The sequence below is a fragment of the Calypte anna genome, chromosome 4A (genome assembly GCF_003957555.1).
Source record: "Calypte anna isolate BGI_N300 chromosome 4A, bCalAnn1_v1.p, whole genome shotgun sequence".
NCBI lineage: Eukaryota > Metazoa > Chordata > Aves > Apodiformes > Trochilidae > Calypte > Calypte anna.
In genome coordinates, this window is record NC_044248.1 from 2,355,120 (window position 1) to 2,370,317 (window position 15,198).

The 15,198-nt window shown below is 41.3% G+C and overlaps 1 protein-coding gene across 7 annotated transcripts in view; it reads right to left on the reverse strand.

Moving 5' to 3' along the window:
- ANK2 (ankyrin 2) overlaps window positions 1-15,198 on the reverse strand; it is a 140,006-nt gene that overhangs the window by 24,120 nt on the left and 100,688 nt on the right. For all 7 annotated transcript variants that reach the window (XM_030450107.1, XM_030450106.1, XM_030450105.1 and 4 more), the window contains 9 exons: window positions 14,643-14,867; window positions 10,629-10,783; window positions 9,482-9,693; window positions 8,152-8,356; window positions 6,308-6,404; window positions 2,791-3,019; window positions 1,755-1,880; window positions 750-872; window positions 189-218 (listed from right to left, as the gene is read on the reverse strand). In XM_030450107.1, coding sequence (XP_030305967.1) covers window positions 189-218; window positions 750-872; window positions 1,755-1,880; window positions 2,791-3,019; window positions 6,308-6,404; window positions 8,152-8,356; window positions 9,482-9,693; window positions 10,629-10,783; window positions 14,643-14,867 — 1,402 coding nt within the window. The remainder of the gene's footprint in view (window positions 1-188; window positions 219-749; window positions 873-1,754; window positions 1,881-2,790; window positions 3,020-6,307; window positions 6,405-8,151; window positions 8,357-9,481; window positions 9,694-10,628; window positions 10,784-14,642; window positions 14,868-15,198) is intronic.

Genomic DNA, 15,198 nt, shown 5'->3' on the forward strand with positions numbered 1-15,198 from the left:
GAGGGAAAGTTAAACTCAGTAAATTCCAAAAGTGAGTCTGTGCCAGAGCCTTTAAGGGCACTGCTCTCCATGTGGCACTGAGCTGATGACTGAGGTGCCTGTGTCACTACAGGTTCCATCTTCCTGGCTGTATCTGTTGTATTTCAGTGGTGTGCATGAGCAACAACATACTGCTACAGCAACATTACCTCTTCTGGTTCTTGATCTGAATCTGACTCCTTTGAGTTCCAAAATGCCATGCAAAAAGAGAAGGGGAGGAACAAAGCAGGCAAAATGTAAATTTTTTAGAGAGAAGGAAAAAGAAGCTTCTGACAACATTTAACAGGAACAAAGACAATGCAATACATTTCTGGGGTTGATTTCTTATGTCAAAAACCAGCAAAACTAAACTGTCAGTTTAAAAAAACAAAAGGCCACGGAACCAAGCAAACTACAAACAGGAAAACTGCTTCTGGGTGTTAAGACTTCAAGTGATCCTTATTTATACCCAATCCTGTGTGAAATAGGATTGTGCAACACCAAATGAAACCCTGGGAGCTATATAATGCAAAATAGATTTTTGTCTCCCTTCTGTCATCTCTTCTGAGCCCTCAGAAAATATTCAACAGCATCTCTGAACCCTGGTACTAAGAGAACCAAACCCAAGGGATTGAAAGCCCTCCCTATAAAGCTTTAACAATATTTTGCCTCCTCGCTTCTTGTTTTTATCCTAACACTGATAAGTACAGATCACTGTGGTTTCACAGTACCTTTATGTATATGGGCAAAGTGATGTTTAAATTACATATGGCTTGGTGAACGAGGCCTCTTGTAGATTTTGGCTCCTTCATGAAAGATAATCTTCCACAGGGCTCCTGGGTGGTATCTCGCACCTGGCAGAGCAAACAGACAGACATTTCATCTGGTATTTTGCTGCTTTGCTCTATGATCTACTTATGCCACACAAAACTTGGCTAGATGTGGAAGAAAAAGTCCACAAAAGCAAAAACAATGTGTTTTCTTTTTTTTTTCCCCCCCTGCTTCTTTGTAAACGTATTTGTGTGTCACAGCAAGACAAGACACAAGTATGGAGGTGTTTACACTTTAGAAACACAACCAGCAAATCCAATACAACTGAGGGAGCAGGTTGCTTTTCTCCCCTTTTTGTAAGTTTCCATTCAAAAAGCATTTCTTTAAAAATGTTTATGTGATGGCCATAGTGTGCTCCACCACAGCAGGGATGTCCCAGTAGAAGGAAAAAGTTTTGCACTGCTGAAAAAGGAAGGGAGATTGGTTGGCACTCAGTTACATCTGTATTTACAGCCATATGCATATTTACAGGGCACGACAATCACATTTTGATAAGATTTCTGCCAATTCTAGTGTTTTCTGACACTTTTTTGCAGTTTCCTCATTTTTTCCTGCAATATCTTGAACCATGATATAGAAAAACAAACAAGATCAAACTTGGTCAGGTTTTTAGATTATTAGGTAGAGAAGAGGATTCCTAGAAGTACCATTTTGGTGTCTGAAAGATTGCTGTGGGATATGCCTATAAAGCAAAACACAGGCACAGATCATTTTATTTAGAGAAAAAATATACTATATTTTAGGCAGCCACTTCTGGTCATTCTGAGTACCCAAGTTAACATTTAATCCATCATCATAAAACAATTTGGGACTGTTCTTCAGTCTGCTAAGTTTATGGTAAACTCAGAAGTGACAAAAAAAAACCAACACCAAAATAGAATCCATAAGCCACACTGTAACATTACCTTAACAAACAGAGGAAGTCTGTTTTCTTTGAAGGCAAAAAAACTGAATATATGATGTTGGCCACTCTTTGTGAGTGGCACCAAGTTGCCAAAGCAGTCAACATAGATGGGTTTTCCTTCTAGTACCTATTGGAAATGAAAAAGCACCAAAGCAGCAATTAATCACAAGGAGATGGCTAGGATTTCTGCTTAAGAATAATTCTGCAGTAGTTTCAATCAGTTTCAGCATTTACAAGGTGTAGTTACCTAAAACCAGTGAAAACATTTCAGATCATATAATTCCACATGGAATACACTGCTAATTCATTAACAATAGTATGACACTATAAATGATGAGCATTCAGTATCACGAATCTGGGCAAATTCTAAATCTACATTTTAATTTGGATTTTTTAATTGGCTCAAATTTCAACATATTTTGCTGACCAGGCTCAGGAACAGAACACCACCCTGCCAACAAATCTTAACCAGGACATTCTCTTAAGAGGAAGTTAGGAACTAAAAAGGGAAGGTTTCTCCTGGCAGTTTGCTACAGAGCTAATTAAAACTAAGGAATCACTGTGGACCACCACAGAAGTGACCATGAGGTATTCAGATTGAACTTGGGGCCAGCCTGCACCCACAGAACTTGGTTTTAGGCTAACTGAAGAAAAAGTCCATAACAATACTGACACAACATCCACCCACTGCCTCTCAGCTTGCTGCTGAGGGACTTCAGTCTGGTTGTGCACCTAACACCCCAGCCAAACTATGCAAAATCCTTACAAACTGTTGCATTTTGTTTAATAAAAGCCACAGGGAATGTCTCCTGCTTGCATAACAATCCACCTCAAATAGATCTCCTAATACTTAGGTGGCAGCACCTGCTCTTAGCTCTGGATGTGAATCAAAGACATTCTGCTCCTGACACCATGATACAGCATCATGACAGTGTTTGTTATTTTTCAGGACTTGTGGCAGACAGAAGGCAGGAAGCATTTGCTTAAAAACAAATGTTAGAAAATGGAGAGAACTGTTTAAGCTTCTTGGACAGTACCTCTACATCCCTGCTTCTGGCAACTTCAGCAAAATTTTCTTGTTGTTCTAGAGTCTTATCCACCTTGTCATCTGTCATGCAAAAGCATCTTAACCGTGCTTCAATGGGATCATGGGATTTGGCAAACACCACAAATTTGGCCATGTAGGGGACACAGATAATCTCTCTGTACACTTGGGAAGCAAAAGTAACAGATTCTTGTGTCTGTCGACAGTCTATCAACCAAAATCTGTAAAAGAAAACAGAGAGTTGTGTCATCACAACAGAGAGACTGGAGCAACAAACTGAAATGTTTTCCCTTCTTGGCAGCACCAGCTGTTACCCACACCAATTGTGGCTGACAAGTCAGGAGTCAATGACTAAACTGTTAACCTACAGAAGGGGCAATTTCATCCTTTTCTCTCTAGCCCCCTGAAAGTCTCCAGGCAGTGTACAATATCTTGTTGGTCAAGTGCTGGGTGTCTGAGAACTGTGTACAAATTCTGCCCTGTTAGGGATGCTGAATTTCCTGATTTTTACTGATGAGGAACAGGAGACTGAAATGGAGTTTGGTATGTGCTGATAACCTTTTAGTCTGTTCTTGGAGTACCATCTCTAAAGAGTGAAATATAAAGCTGTTTTGCCCAAAACACTTGTTTTAATACTACCATTTAGCTTAAAGGTTAGCAGTGCATTCATTACATAAAATACCAAAAACTGGGGAAACTGTAAATTATTTTGTCCACTGTGTAACACTGAGTGCAAAATCTGAAATGATTCTCATGTGAATTTCATTGGGGACTTTTAACATTGATTTTGTGGCAAGTTTTTCTTGTGCATACCGAAGACTAATGGTGATAAGTATCATAAATATAAAGAATATATAACAGGATAAGGGTATAAATTGTGTGATTTCACTGACAGAATTATTACAGATGAACCCTCAGGAAGTATTGTTGGTGCAATTGGAATAAACCACCTCACAACTTACAAACATACAGGGTTACTTAAGACAGAACATGGATGTCGCAACTCAGGTTTGGAACATCAGCTTCCAGAACAGGTCAAAAATGACCCTTCTCTTTCCTGAGAACCACAGGTTCTTTCCCTTTCTTTGAGACACTCAGGACAGGACAACACTGCCCAGTAATAAAAAAGTGCAGAATTTCCTTAAAGCTGAATACAACTGACTTGATTTTTTGCAAAGGTAACAAATTGCACTTAAAGCAATTGTACTTCTACTCCCAGAGTGTAACAGCAGAAACACACCAGGGGATTTACAAGGAGTAACATGCATTGCTGCCTTCCTCGGGTATGACTTCATTTAGTTTAGCTCTGTGGAGCTGATGATATTTATTCCCAAATAAAATTTATGGTGTGGGTGGAAAGCCTCCTTCAGTTTGACACCAGCAGGCTGGAGACAGAAGTCAGGAGAGGTCAAAGACACCTGAAAAACTGGTACAGTCTACAGGGGGCTTTTTACCTACCTGCTTACTTGGGAGCATAACTCACAAAGCACACCTTGCAAGTGTGACTTCTCTTGCTCTTACTCATCAGCAGTGAAATAACAGCAAATTCCATGCTGTGCTTATCCTTACAACATTTAACAAACCAGTTCCAAAAACCAGGCTGATGACATTTGAAAGAGAGAAAGCATGTTGGGCACATAAAAGCTGCATGCTGATACTTTCCTTCCCATGTGTGGGAGAGGAATGGATTCTGACTGGGGAGGCTCCACATCCTCTGAGAAATCACCATATGCTCAAATGATTACTGACAGATACACCAGGGGCTGGATGGAGAGCCCAAACAGAGACTAAAATTTTAAAGAGCTGAGGAAATGGAAGACAACCATGCCTCAGAGTCTGCAGCTTAATTCTCATGTATTTTAGATAAACGTGTCTCCCAAGTTTGTTTTTGGACAGAATAATCTTGTGAATGGGAAAACTGTTTTCCATCATTTCTGATTTATCTACACAAGAAGTTCCTTGAGTGAGCAGCAAACAGTCAGGAATCAGCTGATTCTCAGCAGGGCACAAGAGAAAATCCATTTTTAGACCAGGACACAAATTAAGAAAATCAAATTACCTTGTCCTTCAGCAAAGAAGGATGGAAATTAATTCTCTGGCTGTAAATATATGCAAAACCTAATTTTCTAACTCTAACAGCACTTAGTAACATGTCAAAGTAGTCTGTTGAACAGTCATTTAGATTCAAACCCTCTACATCTGTGTGTCACAGAACATTAGCAGCACTGCTCAATTTTAGCATCATCATTGGGATCAGGAATCATTCACTGCTAATTTGGATTCTTATTCCATAAACTAACACCCTTATCCTGGCTTTATTTCATGTGCAGTCCTGCTGGGGACTTCCCAACTGTATGGACTTTGACCTCACAAACTTTGCATCTAGTTTCCACAGCTGGTTCTTAAATCAGTCTTCATTTATCCCCTGAAACAGAACAGGGCAGGCAGCTCCTGAGAGCTAAAACACATTTTAATACCTCCCTCTTGTGGTGATTGCTGTTCAAGTAAAAAGCTTTACCTGAACTTAATGTCCATAAGCAAAATGTCCAAGTTCATGGGAATAAAGCCATTTCTGAACTCAGAAAATATAGAAAATTAATACTCTGTTTCTCTTAATATTAAATTTATATTGGCTGGCAAGTGCTGAGCTCATTTAAACAATTATTTATTGTACTTCTTAACAACTTAATAACAAACCTAAATTAACAGTAACAACTGCTTTGCATGCTGAATGTTTGCACTGAAGGAAATGAATTGATTTTCATGGGCAAGTTATCCAAAATTTTTTAAACTGTTTTCTCAACTATATGCCCTAAATTTAATACTTCCCAGGCCACAGACTGCATCTCCTGGTACAGAGGAGATTTTTGAGCATTTCTGTGGTATAAATTATGGGTGGTATACAAACTAAATCACATACATACATATATATAAATATGTGGGGGTTTTTAATATAAAACTTTTCAGAAAGCCAGCAGCTGAATCTCATCGTGAGAACAGATGGTTGGAAGAGATTCTTCCAGCTCCCAGTCTGGTACACCTACAGGCCTTTTTACTTGATTTCTCACTTGCTGGATACTCTGAAAGCAACCTCTTTTATAAAACGTGTAATGAGCTACCCAAACAAGAGTTTTCTGTTTCCCTGGAAATCTGCATATTTCTGCATCTGGGAGACAAGAAGGATTCCTATCAGATTTTTATTAACTACCTGAAAACTGAACAATTTCAGTTAATTTATTTTGTGTCTGGGATCATGGCAGGTGCTGACTGCTCAGGCCTAATGGGCAAGATAAAACTGACAAGAAGATGAGTTTCTTTCTGCAGCTGCTTTAGAGCTCTTCTGCATCGTTTGTCTGGGCTAGGAGGCTTGGGGGCTTCTGGTTCACAGCAGAGAGAAAGTGTCTATATCTGATTACTGTATAAACTAAAATACCTTGAAGGAAATATTTGTTGAAAAAGCACATGAATTTGAAAGTAACACTGTAAAACATGTTGTGTTGTACAGGTACCTGGCAGACACATTTGTTGTGAAGGAAACACATTCATTAACAAATGTCAGTGGTGTTGTTCCAGTGATGTCTTCCCATTGGGCAGGGGTGGTTCCTCCTGAGATGACAGAGATTTAAAAAAAAAAAAAAAAAAAATTAAAACCAAGCAAATCTGCAGCTTTCTGGCTTCTAAGAAATATTTGATGTTCTCAATCTCTATGAAAGCAGTAATAATCCCAGACATGCCTCCTCCTTAAATCCACATTATTCCACTAACTTGTAGGATCGTGCAGATTTCCCCTGAGAAAACAAAGTGTCTGGGTGCTTTTCAAACATGCACAGGTCCAGAAATGTTAGAAGAGGCTAGAATCTGGGGGGAGAGAGGTCATCTTTTTAGAAGCTACTTTTGTTTATTCTAGATTATTCACATATGTGGGGTAAAATTGGGCCACAGTGCAGTTAAACCTATACTGTTGCACTTGGGAAGTGATAACAATGGCAGAATTTATTTTCTTAAACAGAATTTATGATTTCTATAATCTACTTCTCAGGTCTGTATGTACACAACAAAGAAATCCCCTTTGCAGATTGCTATGAAAATCAATGAAAATGGAAACAATCTGTGCCTGGCAGAGCTGGCAGGTCCCCAGCATGCAGTATGACAGACAGCCTGCTGCATTCCCAGCTCGGGGGCTTAGCCCTCTTTGCCATGGATGTTGCCAGCTTCCTATTTGGCCCATGGAGCTGGAAATGTGGGCACAATCTGTCACCATGCAGCTGGCTTTTCCAGTTCAATATATGGCCCTGCTTCACCTTCTGCTGAAGAATAGCCAGTTGGTTTCCAGTTACCTTCCAATCACACTGAGCTTACAGAATGCAGGAACAAAGTGTTTATTTCTATCTGCAGTTAGGAATGTTTATAAAAAACACAAAGTAAAGGAAAAACTGCCTAATCAGGGCTAAGTCAGAATATGTGTCTGTCCTTCATCTCTCATACAGCTGACTTGTTAGCCATCCATCTGACCACACAGCACAGTCTTTATGCAAACCTTAAGCCAAGAAAGGAATAAGAGTTTCCAGGAAATGCTTCCTTCCTCCTTTTGGTGGAGCATCCTTGGAACCAGTTTCCCTCCTGAAGGTTTCTGGAGGCTCCTTGCAGATTTATTGTTCCTCCAAGAAACTTATTTGAATTCTTTTTTAGAAAGGAGACCACTCTCCTCTATTCCAACAAAAATTGTTTCACTCTCTTGGAAATGCAAATACCTCTTTATTGGCCAGATGTTGCTTCTGGTATTTCAGCAGCTACCTAACACCTTTGTACCAAGACATTGTGAAAACACCCATTCTCTGGCATGACTCACTGGCACATCTCATGCATCTTACATTGGGTTTGTGATTGCAATCAGCTTGACAATTAGGAGAGATGTAAACTTCTAAGCAGAATAAATGCATGCAGCTAATATCTGCCTCTTAGCTGACACTGAGGTGCTCATCACTTTGGAGCTGCAGCAGTATAAAGGGTTTAACTCCAATGTTTGTCCTCTGAAGCACACTGCAGCATTATATCTAGAGCAGACTGACTCTTCAAGGCAAAAGTACATTGGTTCCTTTGAAATAAACTGCAAGAAAGTTGCAAAAATACCCCAAACCTATAGTTTATTATTGTATTAAACATCTTTTGTTAGTCCAAACAGCAAATGTTATTTCTGCTATAAAGTAATTGTTGGGAAAGTAGTTTGACAGCCTCCCATCCCAGTCAGGTTTTCACCAAGCTTTCCATGTGTAGTACCAGTGTAACACTTTCAGCCCATGATGACTGAGAATTTTAAGACACACAAAAAGCTCCAGTATTGACATCATCCTACCTGTTATGCTGCACAGTAACCTTAAAGTGGGGGTGTCCCCTCCATAACCATTCATGATCCCATCACTGGAGGCCTTGGGGACAGGAATTGTCATCGTGATGGGTTTATGGAACTTCCTCCTCCTGGGCTCCAGTGTGACTATAGGACTGAAGGTAGCCTTGTTGCCTAAAATCTTCTTTATAAGTTCAGTATGCATAGGTTGAGCCTTTCCAAAGCAAAAGACAGGAAGGGAATAGTTACTTGAAAAGAGCTTCATGAGTATGTAAAGAGCTGGATCTATAGATTGCCACAAAACCCTTCAGTTCCTACACTAAAGAGCACAATTTCCCAGTAGAGCCTGCAGACAGAAGGACTGCCTGCCTGTGAGAAGAGACCTCTTCCAATTTTCCAAAGCATTCCTCCTCTTCCTATCCCTTTTCTCAGTGCTTGTCAGATCCTTTACAGCAACAATTACAGCATAACCCACTACCCAGGGGAAGGGGGGGATTCCCCCACTTTGGGAAGTTTGAAGTCTCAGCTCTCTGGGGTGCTGAGAGATCTCAGATAAAGAATAATATCAGAAGGGTTGGAGCAGGGGATCCTTCAGGTCCCTTCCAACCTGACATCCTGTGATGCTATGATCATTTAATTCACTTGTCCCTTTTTTTTTTTTTTCCTTAGAACAAGCACTGAGCTATTTCAGTAAGATATCCAGCTGTCCAGAGGGGTTCTGAAAAAGCAGTCTGCAGGAGAAGCTGAGTTGTGGATGCACAGAGCAGGAGGAGCTGACAGAGGTAGGGGAAAGACTTCCCTCTCTTTTAGTAGTGAACTCTTAAGCTTGTTTACATCACACAAAGAATCTGTACATTTGACTGAGTCATTACAGCACTTTGGGCTTCCCTGATGCCTTTCAGAAGAAATACCTAAGAAACTGTTCTATGACCTACACTGGTATCATCATTAGCATCACCAAAACTGGGTGCTTTTCCCAGAATCATGCAATCTGAATCAACAAGAATATGCAAAAGTTTCCCACTAGCTGTGACTTTTGCAATCTGAATCAATAGGAATATGCAAAGGTTTCCAATTAGCTTTGACTTCTGCGTGGATTATTTTCTTTTTACATTTTTTCTGGTACTATAAGCATTCTAGACAACAACATAGCATCACAGCACGGTTTGGGTTGGAAGGGACCTTACAGATCCAGTCCCAACCCCCCTGCATGTGCAGGGACATCTTCAACAAACACCACGAGAAGCTGACTATGCTGCTTCTCCAGTCAAAGGCAGCGATTTTACACTGAAAAAAAAACCCCAAAAAAACCCAAAACCAAGAAAAAATTTCATTGTACCTGAAGACCAACACGGATTCGTTTGGTTAGAGCCCCTTCTGGGAAGACTGCCTGCACCTGGGACACCACGGTGCTGCTCAGCACACCTCCCTCTGGCCCGATGAGGTTGCTGTCCTGCTTGATCCGGGACACCACTGCAAAGTACTGAGGGAAATCTCGGGTGATGATGCGGCAGATGCGCTTCTTCTCCAGCTCCTCTGGGCTGTCAAGGACTGAGGGGAAAAAAAATGGTCAGAAGGCAGGAATTTAGTGGGAAAACAAGAGAGGGAAATTCAAAATGCATTCTAGCTTCTTGCAGTTTAGCTGCAACCTACAGAAGTATTTTGTCTAGAAACTAAAAGGGAAAAGGAGACATACCCTGGTATTTTAGGTTCAGCTAAAATAGAGAACTCAAGAAAGGAAGAGACAGACAGACTGCACAACTAACTGAAGGGAACTGCAGACTGCAAACTCAGAACAGATTGGGAACACCTCCCAAATCAGCAGGCAAGCAAAGGGATTAGTCCAAGCCCCTTTCTGCCTTGCATTTCCACTACTGCCTGGAGCAGCATCAAGGAAACTAAAGTCCAAATCAAGACCAGCATCAAAGTGTGAGTCCAGTGTATAAGCCGGTGCATTTATTTTTATTCAAGAGAAAAAAAAAAAGCCATAAAAATTAATATCATATTCTGCAGATCCTAGACAGCCCAAGGCCATTCTGTTCTCTCAGAAAGCAAGAGTGCCCATGACTGACAGTTCCTCCCACACATGTAGCTGCTTGGAAAGGATGAGTATGCTAATTGCCTTGTTTTGGAATTATGTTTGCTATGGCAGCTTTTTATTTAAAACTATGAAACCAGGAAGCAGAAGACGCAAGTCAGGCATCTATTCTTCCCAACTTTGTGATGATGGCAGATTTTGTTTTGTCCCACTCTGTCAGCAGACCATGCAGGGAAAGTAACCACAAGTACACTGTGCTTCTGCCATTTCCTGACTGAGAACATGATCATGGCCCAGAGTGACTCAAACGAAGCATCTGAGGAACGCAGTGTCACAAATCCTCGGGGCAGACCAAACACAAGATGCTAAATAGAATCAATGATAAAACCCCAATTACAGAAGTAATCCAGGAGCTGAGAGGGTAAAAAAAAAAAGTCCCAGTGTGTACCTTCATCCATCCCATTCAAGATTTCATTCAGTTCATCCTCAGTGTATTCACAGAAGTGCTCCTTCCAGCTGTCCCCATTCTCACTGCGCAGGATCACCAGCTCTCTCTCTTTGCCCCGCAGAGCAGCAAAATGGGGAATCTCCACAATCACAGGCCTGGCACAGCAACACAGCCCATTAAATGCACACGGGAGAGAGGAAGAGACAGGATTAACAGCAACTCTATTCAGTCTGCTACAAAGTGACCTGGAATTCTACCTATTTTGCTGCAATGCTTTAGCATGATCCTAAGCTAGGAGGTCACTAACACGCACTACGTTTTTACAGGGACCCAGTAAGTGCCAAGGTAGAGATTAAAAAGTGCATTCACCTCTTTCCACAGTGTGAATGAGATTTGGTAGGACAAGAGTGCTCAGTGAGAAATTTGGGAATTGTTTTGCAAATTTGTAAAAAAAGTCATGCTCGTTTTAGGTGTCACTACTGTCTGGGTTAACCTGTGCAACTTCATTTCAAAGAGAATCTACTGTAACGTATATGAGTAGTGGAACAAATTCTGATCTCTCTTATACCAGTGCAAATCAGAATAATTTCATTGCAATCAGTGGGCAGTTGTGTCCTGTGCCAATTTTACTTCATCGGAATTCTGTATATTCCAATGAATTTATTCCTGATTTACACTCTGGGAGACATAAAGGAGGTCTGAGGAGATCATCTGGGTTTCTACTTCAGTATAGGAGATAAGAATTTGCCTGTTGCCTTACAAGCAGACATGAATATATGTATCAGTATCCACATATACATATACACACACATATACAACACATATGTGTACATATAATATATCTATATTTACATAGACATCTACATCCATACTCTTAGAAATAAGAGAGAAAATATAAATATATTTGTATATAAGCTTTTCTGATTAGAGGACTCACACAGGTTACCATGTGCATAGTAAATGTCAGGAGTTCTATTATACTGGTGGCATCCAACATATAACTGAGGGATTAATCAGTCCTTGATACAAAAAAAAAAAAAAAATCACATCTTAAATTTTACAGTAGATTCCTTTTGTTTGTCCCAATCCAGGTTGCTTTGCTACAGACATCAAGCACATAACTAGGAAGATTTCATGCCAAAACAAAAATGAAGGCCACAGTACTTTAAGAAAAAGATACAAACATACCACCAAAACAAAAACCACATACCACGAGGGTTGAAAAATGGTCCACTAAGGGTTAGGTATACAAAATCTCAAATGATAGAAAGGGACAATATCATGGGCATAATGACATAAAAAAATCATATTGCAGAAGGAGGAGAAGAATGGGGAGGTCAGCATCCATCAATTTGTTTCAAGTCTCTCCTACCCAAGGAATTTGGTTCCAGGAGGCCCCAGCTGAAGGATTCGGCTGACCAAGCTTTCTCCCTCATTAAGTGGGGGAGGAGCCGTAGGCAGATGAAGTTTACTGAGTACATCCAAAGCAGCAGTGAAAGAAAGAACATAAATAAACTTTATGTATTTTTTGTGCCAGAACGCCAGTGCCACTGTCTGGTCCACAGAGTGGAATTAGGCTGTACACTGAATAAGGTTCCATCCTAGTGATGACAATTTGATGATCAAAATCAGTAAAATTGGTTTTGTTCACAGAAAAATAGGTTTTGTTCACCTAGGATCTTTTCTTGTTTATGGGAAGATGATGGGTGGTTTGGCAGTGGGAACAGGACTTGGACATTAGAATCCATCTCTGCAAACAGTACAGTTATTTTTTTACTTTACTGCCAGTACAACCCCTAGAAAAAACACTTGCAGGAAGGGCAGAAAGATCTGAGATTTCATAAAACTGTGCTATATCCTGGTCTTTCAGGTGAGACATTCTCATTAGATAGAGGAGCCACTAAAAAGAAAATGGGAGACATACTTAGGTCAGTTTGGGTGACAGAGGTAATGGGAGACTGAAGGTGACAGCACAATATTTCTTCTGCTCTTTAGATTTCTTTTAGCTTCTCTTTAAAAGTGACCAAGATGTGAAAAGAATAAGAGGTACAAAGCATCTGGTTAGCCTGCTTGTCTGCTGCTACTTGTGATTAAGAGGTATCTTATCATAGAATCATTGAGGTTGGAAAAGACCTCTAAGATCAAGTCCAACCATCAACCCAACATCACCATGCCAACTGAACCATGTCTACATGTTCTTTGAACATCTCCAGAGATGGGCAGCCTGTTCCAATGCTTCACCACTCCTTCAGTAAGAATTTATTCCTGATTTACAATCTAAACCTCCCCTGGCACAACTTCAGTCCATTTCCTCTCATCCTATCATTGGTTACCTGGGAGAAGAGGCTAACACCCACCTCACTACAGCCTCTTTTCAGATAGCTACAGAAGGTGAGAACATCTCTGTCTCTTCCAGCCTAAATAATAATCCCAATTCCCTCAGCCACTGCTCATAAGCCTTGTGCTGGAGACCCTTCACAAGCTTTGCTGCCCTTCTCTGGACACACTCCAGCAACTCAAGGTTTTTCTCATAGAGGCCCAGAACTGAGCACAGGACTCAAGGTGCAGCACTGAGCACAGGGGCAGGATCACCCCTGGTGCTGCTGGCCACACTTTCTGATGCAGCCCAGGATGCTGTTGGCCTTCTTGGCCACCTGGGCACACTGCTGGCCAACAACCAACCCCCCAGGTCCTTTTTCACTGGGCATCTTTTCAGCCACTCTTCCCTCTGTAGCATTGATTTATGCCTGTAGCATTGCATGGAGTTGTTCTGACCCAAATACAGGACCTGGCACTTGGCCTGCTTGAATCTCATACAATTGACCTCAGCCCATTGTTCCAGTCTGTCCAGATCCCTCTGCAGAGCCTTCCTTCCCTGGAGCAGATCAACATTCCCACCCAGCCTGGTGTCATCTGCACACTGAGTGAGGAAGAAGGACTCAGTCCCCTCAGTCAGACCATTGGGCTGTCAGAAGGAATGGTTGGCTGGCTCTTAGCATCACAATTCCAGCATTTCAGAACTGCTGTTTTTTACCCAGATAAAGGCAACAGTGAAGCAGCCAAACCATGTCTGGGTATGTTCTCCTTTCACACTCCACATCAAACCAGTGGGAAGATAAAAACTACCTATCAACTTTCTTCTCTCTCCCTAAACTCAACCTTTTAGAAAAAGCACTTCCAAAGATCATGGTTCTGATCACAGCCTGACACAAGAGGATTTTAAAGTAACTAATTTACTTTGAAATAGATTTAAACTACTGATGGTTTTTTGGTTTTGTTTTTTTACAAAAAGCTATTTATTGTAATAGAAGGGTTTCCTTCAATCATCCACTTTTGGATGCCACAGTTGATAGGGAGAACAGTTGGTAAAACAAATTAAAAATAGTGTGGATAACTGCTGCTTTCAGCTGAAAATTGCTAAGACAAGCTCAGCAGCAGACACAGTTCTGATCTTTCTACAGGGTTTTTGCAGCATAGGACAAAAGAAAAGGCCAAAAACTGCCAGGGTTGTCCTATTGCTTAATTTAGAAATTGCAACCCCAGAAAAATCAAAGGCACTGTGCTTCCCTGATAGTCCAAATCACTGATAACACAACACAAGTCTCTAAATTAGGCACCTCTGCCTTGTGTTGTGCATGTAGCAGGTTTACATCTGAGCTGCAGGTCAGTGCTGTGCTATTCATGCCTTCTGTGCAGATGATTTAGCATGAGCTGCATTTTCTGGCTGCAGAGGGGTCTGTGCCCACTGTAATATCACAACACTGAGTAATAATTCTACCCAAGGAAGCACATTAACCTCAGCACCAGTGTTTTAAAATATCTGTTTTCAAAGGAAAAGGCATAAAAGCTTTGATTTGGATTTCACCTGACCATTCTGTTACTGTGTGTTACAAACATCATTTTCTGAGTTAAGCCTTAGGGGAGGGGGTGTGAAAAAGGAACCATTTCAGTGCCATTTGCAACCAGATGGAAATAAACTGAAGGTTTTTACGTGGGCCACACGGCACCCCTTACCCAAGGAACTGAGCACCAGAAGGTCCAACTTCAATCAGGCGGCTGGCCAGCCCTTCACCCTCCACCATGGGGGGCATGGTGGCCAATCTGTGGCGTTTCACCAGCCGGCAAGTCACTCTGGTGGGAGCCGTGCACTTCCGTGGGGGAATAATGATCCGGAGCCCGTTGTGTCTGCAGCCTCTCATGGCACCCCCACGAGCATCCACCATGAAACTGACCAGGAAGCTGAAAAATTAGGGGGTGGAGGGAGAGGAGAAATGAGATACAAAGCATCACGGGGTTCCTTTGGTTGTGTTCCACACAGGTCTGTAACACAGCTCCCTCTCAGGATGGGAAATCAGAAAAAGCCTTTCTCCCATGGGAAGCACCAAATCATGCCAAGATAATTTATTCATTAAACTGACAACTTCCATCTAAAAGCTCTTAACAGAAAGCCTTATTTCACAGTGCTGCTGTTGGTACAGTTACCAGCAGTGGCTGCTTGGGAGCACATTTGTGTTCCTGTTTCAGTGCAGATCTCACTGCTCTGTACCTGCAGGCATCTGTATTGTAAAGC